The sequence below is a fragment of the Eucyclogobius newberryi genome, unplaced genomic scaffold (assembly GCF_026437365.1).
Source record: "Eucyclogobius newberryi isolate DKJ021-1_F unplaced genomic scaffold, fEucNew1.0.hap1 SCAF_1, whole genome shotgun sequence".
Classification (NCBI taxonomy): Eukaryota; Metazoa; Chordata; class Actinopteri; order Gobiiformes; family Gobiidae; genus Eucyclogobius; species Eucyclogobius newberryi.
The window spans coordinates 30,846,164-30,865,273 of NW_027315723.1; the positions used below are offsets into that span (position 1 = coordinate 30,846,164).

At 40.6% G+C, this 19,110-nt stretch overlaps 1 protein-coding gene across 2 annotated transcripts in view; it reads right to left on the reverse strand.

Moving 5' to 3' along the window:
- fam184ab (family with sequence similarity 184 member Ab) overlaps positions 1–19,110 on the reverse strand; it is a 162,497-nt gene that overhangs the window by 48,978 nt on the left and 94,409 nt on the right. For both annotated transcript variants that reach the window (XM_072443534.1, XM_072443526.1), the window contains exons 12-15: positions 17,904–18,025; positions 11,876–12,026; positions 8,789–9,001; positions 623–776 (exon numbers count right to left, since the gene is read on the reverse strand). In XM_072443534.1, the coding sequence (XP_072299635.1) occupies positions 623–776; positions 8,789–9,001; positions 11,876–12,026; positions 17,904–18,025 (640 nt within the window). The remainder of the gene's footprint in view (positions 1–622; positions 777–8,788; positions 9,002–11,875; positions 12,027–17,903; positions 18,026–19,110) is intronic.

Here is a 19,110-nt window from a genome sequence, read left to right on the forward strand (position 1 = left end):
TTTTGAGTCGGAGTGACCACCAGGGGTCAGGCTTCAACAGTCAATGATGGAAAAGGTCTCGATCAACCCGATCGGGAGACTAAATCGACCTTTTGTACGCCTCTATCCTTTATTTTGGTAGCGAAGGCGAGTGGGGGGAACATGCGGGGACACGGGCGCCGCCATGTTTGTTGTGATGACGCTGCTGGGCATGTTTCAATCCCAGAATGCATTGCGTAAGACACCGTGATAGAGCGTGGCATGTACTATGGAGACTTCAGTGGCGCAGACAGAGTCAAAACAACTTGTAAAAGGCAATTTGGCGACCCTGACGCTGTTTTGTTACAGAAGCATGTGGAGGACCGAATATGAATCAGTTCTTCGAGATGAAAGACAGGTTTACCAGCGCGATAAAAATATTCGACACGGCGGTTTAGGAAAGACCCGCCGGTGAGTTGGCAAAATAATTGAAAAATAAAAGATTCTGATGTTTTTTCAACAAAATGCTGATAATTTTTTTTCAGTCGGCTAGTTTCATACTGGGTCGGTCGGGTTACGGCAAACAGACATATTATTTTGCTCAGCCTTATGTTACACTGACGGCAGTAACCACCCTAGAAGACAGAGGGCAGTAATGTGTTACCGAGCATGGCTTTCCCCTCGTCCTCTAGTTCAAATCTCAGCGTCTGCAGCTCCTGCTCTGACTGCTGTTTGAGCGTCTCGATGCTCTGACGATGGGCCTCTCGGAGGGACTGTAGCTCAGCATGATGATGATGGCGAAGACGCTCCTCCAGATCCTGCACAAACCCAGAGAAGAAGAGAAAACGTTACAGGACGGCAGTCAATCCGTTCTAAAGCAGACTAAAATAACATGGACGTGATTTCAAGCTCTCAAATGATTAAAAGCGACTGTTATTGACAAAGTCTGCCATGTTTTTTGGGCAGCAGTGCATAACGTTTATAGAGCCGCATTAGCCGGAACATTAATGCAAACAAGAACGCGATGGAACAAGCTGATAGGCTGCTGGGTCACTAATGGTAAATACATTTATCACTCTATCGCAGGGGTGTCCGACCTAATGCGGCTCTCAGACCTGTTTTTGTTGGCCCCAAGGTCTCCTGCTCTGACAAAGCCACGTGAAATGCACAAACCTGAATGACCTGCTGTTTTGACCACCAATCTGTGGCCCTCCTCTTCATATATACTTTTGAATGGCCGCTAAATCTGACATGTTTGCACACAATCCTGACCTCCGTATAACTGGACCAGGGACGCCATTCACTGTCAAATACTTTTGGGTTTATTGCAAACTGTCAATCCTACAACTAAAGTAGGATGTGACGGCCCATAACGGGAAACTCACTCACCTTTTCGATTGGAACAGTTTGAGAAGCATAACACAAAATGTATACAAACCTTTATATGATTTAAAATGGTACAGTACATTAAAATCTACATTCGATGACTGAATACAGATTAATTTGATTATAATTCTCCTGTCACTCTCCAGCTTCTTTAACATGTTATTGTTGAATATTTGCATGACACTGTCCTTGTCCAACTGTCTGTGGAAATAGTATTATAGTATTTATAGTTCTTCAGGGAGTCTGCAGATGGAAATTAGACTAACCATTTATTTATAGTTCATATGCATTCTTCCCCTTTTCTTAAATAAATAAATAGACTGCTAAAAGTTTAAAATGTTGTTCCTGACGTTTAGGGTGAATGTTTTGTCAATAAATCCATCACTAACATTAAAGCGGTCATTTGGAACGGCGCACGTCTATCTGTCAATTAAGAGTGAAAAAGACAGCTCTGACAGCCGTGACAACCAAACAATTACATGTGATCATCAGCGCGGCTCTATTTTTCCTCCGCTGTCAGGAAAATACAATACAGGTTTAATTGACGAGCGGAAAGTACCGGTACAATCGAAAGACAATGGTGTGTGTGGGGCATTTAAGAACGAGCTATCAATCAGCCACAAACAATACTCACAACCTCTAGAACATACTATTTTAACACAATATTCAGCTCCTTTAGACCAGGGGTGTCCAAACTCTTTTCACCAAGGGCCGCATTTTGAAACTTAAATGGGGCAGAGGGCCACAAACAACTTGATAATGTCGAATTTCTTGAATGACAAAGTGAATCATTTGAAATTTTGCATTTGACGTAATTGCGATGAGCAATCAAATGACAAATGTGGAAAATAATAGTAGAATGAATGAATAATAAACTATACTAACACACATTAAAGCTGATAATGTCACATGCTGCAGCACATAACAGTAACAAACCCTTGATTGTTTTTGCAAATGAAGACATTCTGTAAACTTCCAAATGAAACCAAAAGATGAATTTGCATTTGCTTCTTCCTTTTGACTAACTGTGAGTGATTATAAATCCTCACAATCATGCAACCTTTTGCATGTGCTGCATAAATAAAAGAGAATACCAAAACAATCCATTGCAAATGGCTCATGATGTTTTAATCAACATGCGTTGTCATTGAAGAAGGTGCTACGATACTAGAAGTTCACGCTGGTGACTTGCAGGTAAAATATTAGTATGACATTTTGGAAATTATTAATTAAAAGCACATCAACACTGGAACAGCTGTGGCATTTACCGATATGTAAATGAGCGGCGTATGAATATTCAGGACACAGAGGAGACATTTGACGAGGCCCTGAGCTGTGGCTGTAGGGCGCAGCAGACCTCCCAAAGTGACACCACATTCAATCTATTCATGTTGCACACTTTCCCCAAAGTGTTGTGTTAAGTCCTACCACCACGAGAAGCTTACGGAGAACATAAGCCAAAAGCAGAGTAATACCAATAATCCAGCGTTACAGATAAGTTAGCAAACGTAGCCCAGGGCACGAACAAAGACACCTTGACTAATACAAAAATATGATGATGCAACGGTGAATTAGACCAGTGTTGACCCAGAGTCTGTTTATAGTCTGCTGTTTTGGATCAGGTCATGCTGTTGACGCTGCTGCTTTTTGAGTTTATGACGCAGGTTTCCAGGCTCTATTACAACCAGGTTACTGAAATAAAATTAGAACAAAAGAATACATCAAGAACACTGCAGAACACAACACCACCAAAGAGGGAAGATCTAAATAAGAACACAAGTAGACTTCAACTAAACATCAAAAGAAACACAATCACGGCACATTCAAATTAAGAATCTATCAAATCTGTCCATTTCCAAATTAAGTCTTCCATTTGTCTAATGTCTGTTATAACATCAGTTCAATCCTTGATCGTGAGGTTTGAGTCAGTCATTTTTCCTGCTGCCAAAAGTACTTTCCAAAGGTATCCATTTATTGTGTCCATGGCAGGAGTTTTGAGGCCCAACTATATAATTTCATCACATTTGACATTACTTTCATTTTCCTCATTGTTATATATATTTTTGCGTAACTGTAAAACCACCACTCAGACACAAAGTACATTTCTTACAGCAATTGATCGCTGGTTCTTTTAAGTTAAAACCACCACTCATAACACACAAACAAAGCATTGTTAAGAATCCTTTCATTGCAAACTGATTTGGCCTATTTGTGTCTCTCTCTGTTTGAGGACAGTGTACCGTATGTCGCGCTTGGCTTTTGGGTATTTTCCAAACGGAAGAGCCCACAAAGCCAAGCGGTGTAGGACTGATCCAGATGCTTTGAAGAACGTCTTAATCCTGGACCCAAGGACAACTCCATGTCGAGTGGGAGGTGGAAAAGATGTGGCTCAGGAGTGTGCAGAGCTGGGATTGTTGGGAGAAATTGTGCGGCGAACCCCAAACGAACACTTTAAAACAGTTGTAAAGAGCCTGCTTCCTATTGGTCTGACTCAGCGCTGAATTGCGATGATCTGCACTTTATCCGAAAGCTCCTTCAGCCCAAAGCAGAAGAAGCAGCAGAAGGCAGTGCGAGCCCAGCTGAGCCCATTACAGATAAAGCACTGGCTGCACGCCGGGGAGATAACATTAAAAAAGCCATTTCAGTCTGAGCTGCGAGGGGATACAGGCAGGTGTATAATGTTGAATAAATTCTCTCCCAAACTATTTCTAAAATATACATTTGCAGATTGTTCAAATAGGGACTCTGACCTTTTGGAGACTGCTAGAAAATGTTGAAACTGTGCATGAAATCAGTTGATGTATGCAAGCTAAAATAAAAAGTCACATTATATGATTCAGCGTGAGTAGGGACAGAATTTACATAACAAAACTTTATAGTAAAGTTCAATCTGACATTTGCAAAATATGAACGAATGAGAACAATTTATTTGGAAAGAGCAACAATTTGTGTTGAACTGACTGTTAAACAATGCAGTAGGTATATATTTATTTACAATGTGTAGAACAATGTTAGATTTTTTTAATTAAGTTTTAGTCTGTGTTTTAGTTTTAGTTTTGATATAGTCAATGATTCTGTTTAGATTTAGTCAACAAAAACTCCACATTGATTCAGTCGACTAAATTAACAATAGTTTTAGTCAAACAGAACAGATATATTTTATTTGAACTATGACACATTGTATTGCATTGCTTCATGACGTGTTTCTTGAGTTTGTTTCTGCTCCGGTTTGAGGCTCGGGGACTGAAAAGTGCACGTGTCCCTTTTATTCTTTTATGTTTGTATTATTTGAATGAAAAGAGAGACACACACATCAGTTCTGAACAGGGAGTGTGCAAGAACAAAAGGTACATATAAACTAGTTAAAGAAGTCGGTCCGCAAAGAATGCAAATAATAACCAGGATGGAATAGTCTCAAGTCTTTCAGTCCATGTGCATGTCCTCGTGTCGGGCTAAATCACTCCTTCTGCCCTGGCATAACCAAGAGGCAATACAAACACTTAGTTAAGAAGTCTGTGTTTTTCTATATACACCGGTACTACTACTTTCATAATGTGGTATTTTTGGTTTCTACACAGTGGAAATGTCATACAGTCAATAATCATTTAGGATCGTTTCCATTTAGATGTTTCCATGCTGAAGTAAAATGATGATTGCAAATACTAGATGCGTCAGAAGTCTTTAATTGTCTGAAGAACAGTTCCCTCTCTTTTAGAAGCTGGAGCCTTTCTTTGCCCAGAAATATGTCTCTGAATTAAACAAATGCGTGTGTCTAAATTTGTCGCTGGGATTCGTAGCATCTTTATTTCTCGGCAGATATCACGGCCCGTAAGCTGTGAGGAGATAAAGCCGACACCATCAGTCACCGCGCTCTAATGGCTGCACTCCGCATAATTGAGTTTTCTCTTTGTGAGCCAGTGACAGAAATATAAACATGGCGAGGCGGTAAAAGATTCACATATAAGGGGTGCAAAGCTGTAAGGACGGCAAAAAAATGTCAACTAAGAGATGGTCCTTTCAAGTCAGCTCATGGTTTCCAATGTACAAACTGTAGGCAAATTAAATGACTAAGTATCTGCTTTCATACAGAAAAGAGACAAATATTGACCTATAAGACTATAACTATATACTATAAGACTACATCCTCAATATATTAAATTAAATTACTATTATTTTGTGTAATTACAGAGTCATTTAATCATCACAATGGTATAGAAATCTGTATCTGGCTTTTTCCTTAGCATTTAAATTGAGTTGGAAATACAAACATTATTCATTTATTGACCTTTTTAAAACCAAGAAACACAGAGGGGAGGAGCCTATTGCACATGTTTTAGTGGTAGAGGAAACCTACGCTGACACAGGGAGAACATGCAAACTCAAGTCGAACCTAGGACCTTCTTGCGGTGAGGCAAGAGCGCTAACCACTGCACCACTGTGCATAATAAAAACCAACATAGGACCAATCTGAATTTAGTCTTACGGGCCCAACAGTCAGTATAATTATCACTGAAGTGGCAGTGGGATGGTGCTAGTGTCTATCAGCTGCAGAGGGACTAGTTCAAAGTATGTTCTGTGACAAAGATGGGAAATAGAGTTTTCCTTTGCTGTCTTTTTAATAAGGCACGGTGTTAGCTACAGCTGCTAATTAGCATCTACATACTAAATAATGAATGGAGCTTCTGGAGCTTCTGCTGTGAAATTGTCAAACTAAAACTTTAATCGACTATCCTTTGGACTATAAGATGTGACTACCTAGAGTACGTAATTACTACATAGTTCAATTATTAACTAGCTGTTTTGAATTATACATGAAAAGAAAGCTTTCCTTGAGTGTGAGTGTTTTTATACAGATCTAGATCAGTCTGGTGACGGTTTTCATCTGTGTGAGTTCAGATGGGCGTGATTGACAGGTAGATGAGCCAATCAGGGACAAGCATGGCCGCTTATAAGGAAAAAAAAAGGAAAACAATATCACAAGGACTGAAAAATATAACTGATTTCTGCAGAATAAATAAGCAAAAAAACATTGTTAATCTGAGGTGAAAGAGGTTATATTTTGTTCTAAATTATGATAAGAATGAGCTCCTCTGTTTTACATGCTTCACATAAATAGTGACTCTTTTTCATTCATGTCCTACCGCTTGTTCCCTTTAGTGGTCATGGGTGACTGGAGCCTATCCCAGTGACTTTGGGCCTTAGGCGGGGCACACCCTTCTAAACACCTGTCACTTTAACTACAATTGAATCAATCACTCACTGCACTGTTCACTTTCTGCTCTACATCTGTAAATTGAACTGTACATTTTGAGTACATAGTAAGCCTATTTTTCTTTTTATCGTAAATTTAAATAGTTTTTCTTCAATGCATGCCCATTTTGATTCTATATTTCCTGTTTTTATTATTGTTCATCATTGTATGTTGTATCAAATCAAATCAAATCAATTTATTTTTGTAAGGCCCAAAATCACAACAACAGTTGCCTCTGAGGGCCACAGGGAGAAATGAATCAACAATGTCTGTGGTGGCGATGGAGTCAGACAATGTCAGTTGTACCGAATTACCAAAGCAAGTTCCTATGATTGTAAATTTTGTTCATTGACAACAGCAATAAACCTTTTCTGATTCTGACCCTGGACATTTATTCAAAATTCAAGAGAAAACACTGATTTCAAAATCTCTCAAGTTTTGTATCCTCGCTTTACAACAAATTATACTGCAGAAGTCACCCCCAGCCTCTCTATTCTGAACCACCTCGAAGCATTAATACAATTAGGGCTCCGGACCAGGAAGAGGATTTGTTTTTTTATGACGTATAGCACTTCCAAATCGACCTTGACTGTAAAATGGAAGGATTATAATTGAGGAACATTTTCTTGGCACGTCAGGACGAGCGTGGTGCGTTCATGGTGCACATCTTGACTGTGTAAAAAAGGAAACACTAGACTTGATGTCAGTGAGTAATGCTGACGAGTCTGTACCAGTGTAACCTTGACTCCGCCAAGCGACAATCGCATTACGACGTCACCCACGGCTTTCATGGGACAAGCTTCAACAGTCGATACCAGAGAAAGCAGTTAGTGGCAGTTTCCCTTGCATAAAACTACTATCATGTTCATTGGGATTGTACGTTCATGAAGTGGCTTGTCAGCAGCACAACGGTTAGCAACATGACGCTAGCATAAAGTCTAGGTAATATTTTAATTAGACCTATAAAAGCATGTACCACAACTTAATTCAAAGAACAATTTAATGTTTATGAGGAATGATTCAGGCTTAGTAACTATGTATATATAACTATAACTATGTAACTATGTGTATGTATGTAATTAAGTTAGGTTTGGATGAGGAGTATTATTAAGTAGTTAATAAGCCTGAATCATTAAACAATTTGTACATCATAAACTAAGTCTTTGTGACCTTAATTATTCAAAATGTTCAGGGGTTGCACATATTTCTATCAGGACAGAGATACTCAAAGAACGTTTTTATTTGGGTAAAATAATCTTTTACTTCTGTACCTACTTGTGTTGCAACACCAAAATTTCCCCATTGTGTGGACAAATAAAGTCTTATCTTATCTTAAGTAAACTCGGAGCGCTTAGTCTGTTGTTGTGAATTGGCATTTACAGAGTTCTTCCTGGAGGACTGAAGCCCATTTGTTGTGTTCTTGTTGAGAGCTACAATCGACACATCATTACATCAGCCCAAGGAACATTTTATCCTGACAATAAGATGTGCAAACCCTGAACATTTTTAATCATGATCTTTTTTTGGTTTAGCACTCAAGCCTCGAGTATGTGCAACCTTCGCCCTTTGAAAAAGTTTGTTGTTACCAAAATTTTACAAGTGTCTTAAAGGCGCAATGGACGATTTTTCGGTGATTTGAGAACGCAGGCGGAAGTGCGCATGCGCACTCCCCCGTGTGGATTGATACAACACACACGTGCGTTTGTTTATTAGCGCAACGGAGCGCATCGCATCTCTCGTCTCCCGTAGATTTACGTCTCTTCTGAGTCAGCTCAAACAGTCTTTCTCCGTCTTCATTTTGTCCCGTCCACTGAGGGAACTATATTATGATAGATTAATGCGCTTGGACAGGCGGAAACGAGGCTGCAGGTGAGCAGTAGGTGCGTTTTATGATTGATACGTGGCAGGACTAATCGGCAGTCCACGCCACGAGGAAATGAGACTCAGATTTGGGCCCAAAAAATTGTCCATTCAACCTTTAAGTGCTGATGTTTTCATAGTGAGTCCAGAGACAGTGAAGCTTCGATGCTTCAGAAACCTCTCCCATGTAGTGTGTTCAAACGGAGCGTCAGTCTGAAGGAGCAGGTTCATGTGTGAATGAAACAAAGAACCACTCTGTTTTTAAAGTGCAAACACCGTTATAACTCGAGTGACTTCCCCGCCCTGTGTTGATGCAGTGTTTGTTGTTCTTACCTTGAGGTTCCTCTGCCGGGTGTGTTCCAGCTCCTGCAGGATGCCACAGTGGTTCTCCTGTAGCCGGTGTTGTCTGCGCTGGTGCTCTGTCTGCAGCTCGTCCAGCTGCAGCCGCAGGTGCTCCCGCTCCTGACTGAACTGAGCCTGCAGCTGCTGCAGAGACGACTGCGACTGGGACAACTGCATCTCCAGGCTCTGCTTCAACAGAGAGATCTGCACCACACACAGGGACAACACAAACAGCTCCGTTATTACTTTTCGACAACGCAAAAGAGAAAGCGTGTACAAAAAACAATATTAAGAGAACATTTTTATACAACAATCTTAGTCATTATAATGTTTTTTGTCATAATAGTTGTAAACAGCCGTACTTTACTCTGAGTCGTGGGCAAATACACAGTAAACTACGACATAAAGCATGTGGCACTTCATTTTAAATGCTATGAAATCTTGATATAGAAATAAAAGTATGATTTTATAGAATAAGGAAGTATTTGGCAACTCAAATTATTGTAATCTTTTGGGGCAAAGGGAAAAGAAATTTGGGAGTCAATTAGCGATAAACAAACATTAAAGTGTTGTAGCCTCTGGCTGTCAAATCCTTTTTGTTCTTTGAAAAACAGCCTGTATTCAGCGGGAGTTTTTATCAAGCCAGTTTTATAGATTGAGATTCTGAGTGGAGACTCGTGGGTCAACCGTTCCCAGCGTGACAACCATTAGTTTATTTTTAGCAGCAGTCAGAGTTCTGCACTCTTTTACTTATTCAAACTGACAGGCCTCCATGCAAAGCAGCAGTGTCTGTATAATTTAGGAAAAGAATGCTTGAATTATACAGACTTACACTGTATATCAATTAGATCAAGGTCGTTTCAAAACAACTAACAAGGAGCTGTGGTATTTGGCTGAAGGCGCAGAGGAGTGTGATTTGATGTTTGTCAAAATTACTACTGTAGAAAATGTAAAGTCACCTGTAATTCTATTTACTCCACACAAAAAGAATAGTAATGCACATAATCTAAACCCTAAACCCACATTTTTATCCCATTTTGAACCCTCCATTAGCCTTTACACACACACACACACACACAGACAGACAGACAGACAGACAGACAGACACACACTCAATCTGATAATGTATACTGTATGTGATCCAGCTTAATTAATTAATGGAAATCAACAGGGCTGTACCAGTGCATATCTCCCAAAGCAAGCGCTGTATCTGGACTTAACAAGATCAATTAACAATATCTATACAATCTAAGTAAGCAGAGTTTAACAGAGTGACTTGTGTGGCTGAAACGAATCTTTGAACATGAAGCAGAAAAATCAAATGCTAAAAAATCCGAATGACGATAACGGAGCAACTCAAATGTATTGTGGTATAAATAGAATGTGCTCTGAGGACCAGTGTGTCAGTGCAAACAGATAACATGTTCTGCAGGGTCGACATGGCGCTTTGTACACGCGCGCTTACAGTCTTTTTCTCTGCATCGATTCTCTAACAGACGCGGTAATTACGGCCACTCCACTCGAAACTGTTGGAGTCAATAGGATCACAGTTTTATACACTTGGAATTCACATTGTGTTAAAGCAGTTGTTGACTGTTGTAGGGGTTTTATTGTGTGGCAGTGGATGTATACATGAGGACAGAGTGTACTTAGACAGTTACTTTGATCCAGCAAAAGTACGTGAAGATAAAAATGTACGTGAGATACAGTGATACCATGACAACTTTAAATGAAAAGTTGCAGTCGATTTCTGCCAAGATTATTGAGACGAAAGTTGAAAACAGCTTTTTTTTATACATTAGACACTACAATAGATGCAGTAGATACTTCTATAAAGCTTGGTTATTTAGTTTATAATAGTAGAGGTCTATTCCATATTATCTGTAAGTATAAGGCTGCGAGGTGTTTGGAGCAGAATTCAGATTTTGAAGGAACACATTTGACTATTATGAAATTAGGATTGCTTTTAATCAGAAAGGATAACATTGGATGGAAAACAGGGACTGATTAATACAATGAAAGTAAATGTGTGATTTATTTTTTGCCATATTTACAAGCACAAGAAGTAAAACATGTAAAGGGAGCACAGCACATGGCGAGGTTGTGTGCGAGACGTTTTACTATTCCACAAATCCACCAAGAGCAAGGCTTGGTCTTGCTCTTGGTGTGATAGATCAGGTGCAAGCAGCAGTGGCATCAATTAAAATAAACCCATTTTTCATTTCGGTTACTGTCTAAAATGCATATTCATCATTTTGGCGTCTTAAAGTCCATCCCCGGGGGAAGGCTCTGAACACAAATAAGAGGAGTATTGTGAGTAAGTGCACGATCAATGAGCCAACACTGAAGTCAGCGGCCGCACCACAACACCATGAACATGCCATTCAGCTCTCGAAAACCAATTCTGCTCTGAGGATAACAAGCCGCCATTTCTGCAAACATTTCTCTGAATAGAAGTTGAAACTGGCCTGCTACACCGAGCGAGAAATTTCAAAATCCATGAACCCATTGACTGTATATTATCACAGGACATTGTGGAAAAGCCTTGGAAATGTTGTCCTGTGAGTGAATGTCGATGGTGGAGATAAACAACTGGGAAAGAGACACGTCATAGTATTTACACAAGAAAAAGGAGTAAATTAACTTCTGCACAAGTTCTTCATTCAGAATTTTGGTATTTTACTACATTAGATTAAGAGCCGTGCAAATAGATTTCACTTAAATATTCATAGGCTTGTCAAAAGTATCAAAAATAAGATCAATACTAAAACAAAAGTATCGCTAAAAAAAAAATCACTTTTTAGGACGAAATATGAATTTTCCTGAACCGAATGATCTTGATCTCTATCAGAACTAATATTAGACCACATGGTAACAAAAAGAAAGAACTATTATTATGTCTAGAATAGAACAGTATAAAAAAAAAGTATTATCATTTTGGTATCAAGCCTCTTCTTTAGTATCGAAATCCGGTTTGAAATGTTATTATCATTCCAAAACTCATTTATGATTGTGTCAGATTGTATTGTCATTTATTTCCATTTCCATTTGTCTCTTCTCGTGTCCCGCTGTAGTTACCTGCTCGAGTAGGTCCTCCACCTTGCGTTGCCAGCTCTCCCGTGCGTTACTCAGCTCCTGGTCTTTGGTCTGAGACAGCTGAGCCAGAGCGTTGGTCTTGTCCTCCTCGTGGTCCTCTCTGAGCTCCTCTCGAAGCTTCTTACACTCCTGCCTACAACACAACGCAGACAAACAAACACTTGAAGGATAGCGTTGTTCTGAGGAGGCGGCTTCAGGTCAAAGGTCAGGGCATGTGGGATAGTTAGATACGGTTATTATCAATGTCACGGTAGCAAGAAGGCTCACTTAAGAACATCAAGCCACAAAATCCTGTCTGCCTTAGTATGTTAGTGTGTTTTTATTACCCCATGCTGTTTTGGGAGTTTGGTAAAATACACACAATTATGACTAGACAGCATTGAGTAGCATCTGGAGCCAAATGTATCAATCATTTAATAACAGACACAGATTTTAATGACCTAAGCCAGAGATTTATCTATGTCGAGAGCCATTCATTTGTCCAATGAACTGAGAATGACGAGAGTTGTTATTGTGGCGGACAGTTTAGAGTCAGAGTTCATATTTGATGATGAATAGGCATGTCGTAGTAGGACTTTTCTACAGACACACAGGTAGATGCATTATACTCAAATAATACACCATTTCATTCTATTTATAACTAAGAAATTGCTATTTTACTAAAGTGAGACGGCCTGAACGGAGCAGGAGTGTTCACATGAAAACACAGCATTCTGGAACTCCAATGGTTAAACTTTATAGTGTAGAATTCACTGTTTAACCGTCAGACTGCAGAGTGTCCTGGTTTACTCTGTTTTCTCCGTCTCTGAAATAACTTGTTCACAATAACCTCAGACAGTGGTGCCATTATTCAACTCCAGAAGTGTTTCCATTTGAAACTACTTAAAGCCATGAGCGCTATTTTGCAGGTTTGTGGAGCCAATCCCAAACAAATGATGATATGGAGCATCGTCTGTGGATTTCTGTGGTTTACATAGGCCCCGCCCACCATCTCAGATAATGATTTATAATGATTTATAGATGTACACAGGAAGCAACATAAGCAATTTAAAGCGCGTATGACTGGTTCTCATGTTTTCTACTGTAAATATGCCTTAGTTACGGCCAGTCTCTGTGGTAAATAACTATCATAATTTAATCAGTCAAGTGGCAGTTCGTCAAATTTGCATTCCTCTGTCTATGTCATCAATAAGCCACATTCCATCCAAAAAGCAGAGACAATTTACACGCAACTGACAATTCTTTCCGACGTTTGACAAAATAAAAGTCACCGAAATTAGGGAAAGCGTTTTAGTGAATCCTTAAATATAATCACGTTCACTGCGTTTTAGAGCAAAGTGTTATCTAACTGATCCAAATGTGTCACCTGAGCAGACGACTGACGCACAGCCGACAAAACTGGATCTGTCGTTTATGAATCATGAGGTCTGTTGTGAGCACGCCTCTTGGTTGACATTATCATCAGTATTTACTATGATGTTACTCGCAGTGGGATTAATCAGTGTTTGTTCATTTATAGAATAACACGAAACACTGAACAATATTTACTAATGTATTTTTTGTGTAATTTAATCTCTGTGTTTCCCGGGAGTAGCGTGCAGGCCCCTTTTCATCGCTGCACGTTGCATCTGAGACATGCTGCGGTCCTTCTGGCGGTCCTTCTGTGTGGGCGTACAGTGGATATGAGAGCAGCCTTTCTGGTGCGACTGCGGGCTCTGCAGAGCGACGGGCCGGCCCCACCTCCGTCACCGGCCGCCTCCTCCTCCTCCTCCTCCTCCGCACGTGAACCACACATGTCCTCGCTCCACCGCACACAGAAACGCGCTGGTCGGCTCGTCACAAGCACGCACAGAAATGCACTGACTAATCAGACTAAATATGTGACAACAGAGCTTCTTGGAATGTGTTATTGCTGTTGAATTTCTGTTGAAAAAAAAAAAACAAAACGGCCAAAACACAGTGCTATTTCAAACTGTGATTGTTGTATTTATCTATGAATATACACGTATTGTCTTTACATTTTTACATATCACCAGATTTAGGAGTAGTATATGTCAGTACAAATTCAAATGTAGCTGTAATTGTTTATAAGAATTAGAGTTGTTGGCTGTTTCGTTAAGTTAAGACAAGAATATAAAATATAGCCGCAAGCGGCAATGATCGGCCCTCACCACGCCGCCGCCACACCGCCGCCACGCCGCAAGAGGAGGGGGCGCTAACGCGCCCCAATTGTCCTTTTAGTACGCCTACTGCTGAATCTGTGACGTTGTCACATCTTCTCCCCTTTGTTTTACCATCAAAAAGCAATTTTATTTTGAATTCTTGGCAAAATGTGCGGCTTTGCCGCACAGAGACCGTGACTCTTTGAATAAAAATGTGAATAACTTTTGACGGTCCACCCCTGAAGATGAGTCTCACCAAATTTCAGGTTAGTATGTCTAACGCCCTAAGAGGAGTTTGTGAAAGTCTAAAGTGTAAATATGTTCTGGCGATTTCCCCATTGGAATAACATGGAAGGTTTGGTCATCGCTACGGCAAAACCATAACAATTATGACATGGGTCTCATTGACCTTTTTGATGGGGATGCTAAAATTGGGTTGTGTGTCAAATTTCATAAAATTTCGCAAAACTAAACATTTAACCTCCATATAAAATCTGTAGGGGGCGCTGTGGTGCCAAATTAATTTATTTCACTTCAAGTACGTTTAGCTCAAAGAGTTTAACAACTGATTCTAATTTGACGCAATTCGGACTTTATCTGCGCAAACGGCAGAAATGTAAAATTTGGGAGATTTCTGAAATTCTAGCTACAGTTTGCGGCTTCGCCGCTCAGAGACCGTGAGAGGTATCAATGTAATTTGAATAACTTTTGATGTCCCACTCCTCAGTAGCATTTTCACCAAATTTCAGCTTTTTAGAGCCAACGCCCTGGGAGGAGTTTGTAAAAGTACGACGTTTGGAAAAACTCCCGAGTCCTGCTTAGCCATTTTTGAAGCAATATGGCCGACATTTGGTTGAGCGGACGGCGTTGCCGTGATAATATTTTTTACTTCTCTTGTCACCATCTACCTCTGCGCCAAATTTCATGATTCTACGATCAGATTTTTTTTGGGTCATTTTCTATCTCTCAATGCATTTTTGGTACATTTGGGGGCGCTGACGCGCCAATTTTTTTTTTATTTTAGAAAAGGGAAATAGCCAGAATGTAGAGAGGCACGATTTTTAGAGGTGTGCAAATTTTTGCGACTTTTCGTCAATGTTCACTGGGTGAAAAATAGGGGGGTTGGTCCCAAGAAGAAAGAAAGAAAGAAGAAGAAAGAATAATATTCCGATGCGAAAACAATGTTTCCCATTTTTCAAATATCATAAACTATACATTTTCGGAAAGCGCTCGCGCTTTCCTACCTCATGGTGTGGGTCCCTGGTCACTGACGGGTACTTTCGTTAATTTTGAGTGGGCTCTGCCCACTTTGTGTTTTTGGCCCTCTATACAGTAATAATGTTCAATTTTTGCATTACATGCCTATATGCACGGAACATGCAAGAGATGGGGAACGTATTCGTGAGCTACTTAGCGCAAATGAGTGCTTTATATGGGGATGACGACCGCGAAGCGTAAAGTGCTCGTTTTGTGCCCACTTCGCCCGTTTACAACGGTAATGTTCCATTTTCCTACTACTAATTAGTATGCACGGGGCGTGCATGAGTGAAGGAGTGCGTTAGTGAGGGTTTGGAAGTGGGCGAGCGCTTCGCGCTCGATTTCGTGCGCACTATGTGCGCACTTTCGCAGCCGTGCTTCGCACGGCCTTACGAGATTAATAGGCCTCTCGCCAGCTTGTGGCGCTCGGGCCTAACTAAAGCAGACATGTTGAGCTTGGGGGGGAATTGTTGATTGCTTGTTGAAGTGTCTTCGTGTAATCATAATGATGTTCTCGCTGGATTCCAGACTGTTTCCAGAGTTGTTAATTTTGCGCTGCTGTTAATAATCAGGTGGTGGTCAGTCTGTGGTCAGTGTGTGGTCTCTTCATTCTTGCAGCAGTGATCAAGTGCAGGGCTTGTTGTTGCCTAACAGCACTCATTTAATGCAGAGAAACATATTTCCTCTTCCCATCCATTTTCTACCGCTTGTTCCCTTTCGGGGTCGCGGGTGACTGGAGCCTATCCCAGTGACTTCGGGCCTTAGGCGGGGTACACCCTGGACAATGGCCAACTTGTCGCATATTTCTTCTTGTTCCTTTTAATTTGATTAGACTTTTTGATACAGTCTCTGTAATTCTAATGACAACAAGCTCTGCGCACACACACATGAACAGAGAAAACCAAACAAACACGGGAGGCGGGACATGCGGAAGATCAACCAATGAGAGCTGTGCATGGACCTGAGCAGTGGCGAATCACAGCGCTTCAACGTGTGTCTGCAGTGCAGTGTAATGCAGAGGGAAAAAAAAAAAATATATATATATAATAATTTTGTCACTGGGGGGGATTGCATCCCCCTCAAATCACCTCCTGATGTTAGTGTTTATCCTTTAAATCTTGGTTAATCTGGAGTTGACCACAGGATAAAGCATTTAACAGCTAACACAACTGGGAAAAGCATCCTGGTTACTCGTGTTGTGTCAGCAACGCTTTTCATATTTTGTTCTATACAGACAGCTAATAACTATTTTCAGGGAGTGGCACTTGGCCTTTTAGACAATAAGATAAATCCTTGATGATATTTGCTTTCAATATAAAACCTGTGAAGTAGTGGACAGAACAATGGCCTGGCACTTAAGAGAAGGCACATAGTCAGCACAGGAGAGTGTGTCCTTTGCCTGTTGTAGAGCTCATGTAGAACAGGTCAATGTTAAAGATCTCTTTACACGGATCTGCTGAGCAGGCTCTGTAAGTTTGGTAATCCCCAGAGCGCTTCAATGATTAGACCATCACAGCTGAGAGAAAGTGCCTGCTTCCTCTGTGAAACAAGGATTAGAGCTTGGGCCTTAATTCAGACGGCTCACTAACCACAGAGTACTTACTCTCAACACCAAATGAACAGGCAACTGCTGCAGAATAGACTGCTCTGTAAGTAAAGATGAAAAACAAAAAACAGCTCCTGTCATACTTATTTCACTATTTTGATTTAAATTATTACATTTATACTAAACTGAAATATACAGCTAGCTGACTGTACTTTACTTTCAGACAATAAGTGAACAGAAATGACCGAAAGCCTTTGTATCACCGGCCTATTAGCTTTGATGTATCAGAGACCGTTTTGTGACTTCTATTTTCTGCAAACTATTTGACAAAGGCTCACTATTCTCTCGGCTTCCTGTGGAAATAGTATTCCATTATTCAAGTCATGTTGTTGTCTACAGCACACTCCCTCTGAACTGTGCAGTTAAACCAAAGTAAAACCCACACATCTTAAGAGTGTTGAATGCATGTGCTTAAACCAAGAGAGCAAAGTGCAACCTCTATTCCTACATGTGGGTTCCATGTAGAAGATGTGACAGATTTGACATCTTTATTGCTGTATTTGCTGGTTGACACAACCTATTTTTCTGTCTATATAAAAAATAGAACCGCATAAGAATCAATCATATCTAAGTACTTTCTGACAGGGCTGGAATAAAGACTCAAAGTTAATATTAAAATAAAAACTGCAGTAATAGTGTTATTATTAATAGCAAATTGTATGAGGAAAGATTTAAACTGAAAAATAGCTGCCTTTAGCGTCCTATATCTATTACGGGAACAAAAGTTTGAATCCCTGGCAAATTGGCAGAATAAAACAAAACAAGACATTGCACCTTTCTTTTAATAGAGTAACTTTAGTCTGTCACGTGAAAATGAAGACACTGTGTGAAAGGACATGACAGAGACGGCGCTCCGCTCAGACATGTCGGCATGACGCTCCGCCAGGCTTCGCACTTGCAGCCGAACACAAAACATTTCTCATCCGCACCTCAATTTCACGCTGCGTTGTTGCCCGGATACGGAGGAGACAAAGATGACACGCACCTGAGAGTCTCCGTCCACTTTAGCTCCAGCTCCAGCGCCATCTTGTCCATCTTGAGCTTCTCCTCCTCTTTGGTCGTGATGAGTTTGGCTTCGTGCTGTCGTTTCTGAGTCTCCAGCTCTCCCTGAAAGACAAACACGAGGTCGTTGATGGGGAGAGAGCTCACTTAAGCCTTCATATAATATAATAGTGGTTAGGTGGTTATTAAAATGAATGTCATCTACATAATGAGCGCACACGGCAGGCTAAAACAAACAGAATTGAGCTGCTTACACACTGGACATTCGTGTTTTTATTCAAATTTGGAGGAATTAATCTGTTCTTTTTCTAGTTTAGTCATTGCTACTAGTTGTATAACCACAATAACAGTAGTCAATAGTCAAAATAGTCATGAAATTGGAAGGATTTAATCTGGAGAACGTTCACCGTTATTTTGAACTTCGTCTTTTTAGCTGGAAACTGTAACCAGACGTGGCAGCCTAAGAATCTTTTCCAAATGCTGCTCAAAGTGGTTTCAGTCAAAAGCTGTTGGGTATTTAATGACAAAGCTAACAGTCCAATCCAGTCAGAAGGTTGAGTGAGGTGAAGTGAGTAAAGAAACACATTATGATTTATTCTAACTTCAACTCAGTAATAAAGGCAATAAAGACGGGGATATTTTTGCATATTTTGAATCATGTATTTACTCAGACAAGCTGAAAGAACAGGCTGTTGGTGTTTTTACCCTGCTCAACTCAACAGGAACAGAGAGGATGCTCTTTTTCTTCTATGGTAAAAAAAAACATATACATCTTAAAGCAGTGGTTCTTAACCTGGGTTCGATCGAACCCCAGGGGTTCGGTGAGTCAATCTCAGGGGTTCGGCGGAGGTCAAGACACACATCTTGACCTCCGATGACACGCCCTGCTTGGCCTATCTGTGCTGCAGGGAATTTGGTGCGCTCAGTAGTCTACTTGTGACGTGTCGTGATGGTACGTCCTGTGATTTCTCTCTTAATATTTTAGAATCAAAGCCCACCTTTCTGGGCAAAGTCTTGGTATCAGCTTACACCTAAAAGGGCCAAAAGGACCAGAGAAATCGCCCAGAGTCTAACTTGTATCCCCTTTTGGGATAAGACCTGTCACCAGCCTGGCCCAAAAGGGTCAAAAGGACCAGGCCAGAGTCCCAACAGACTAGCCTGTATCAAAGCCCTCCTTTCTGGGCTTAGAC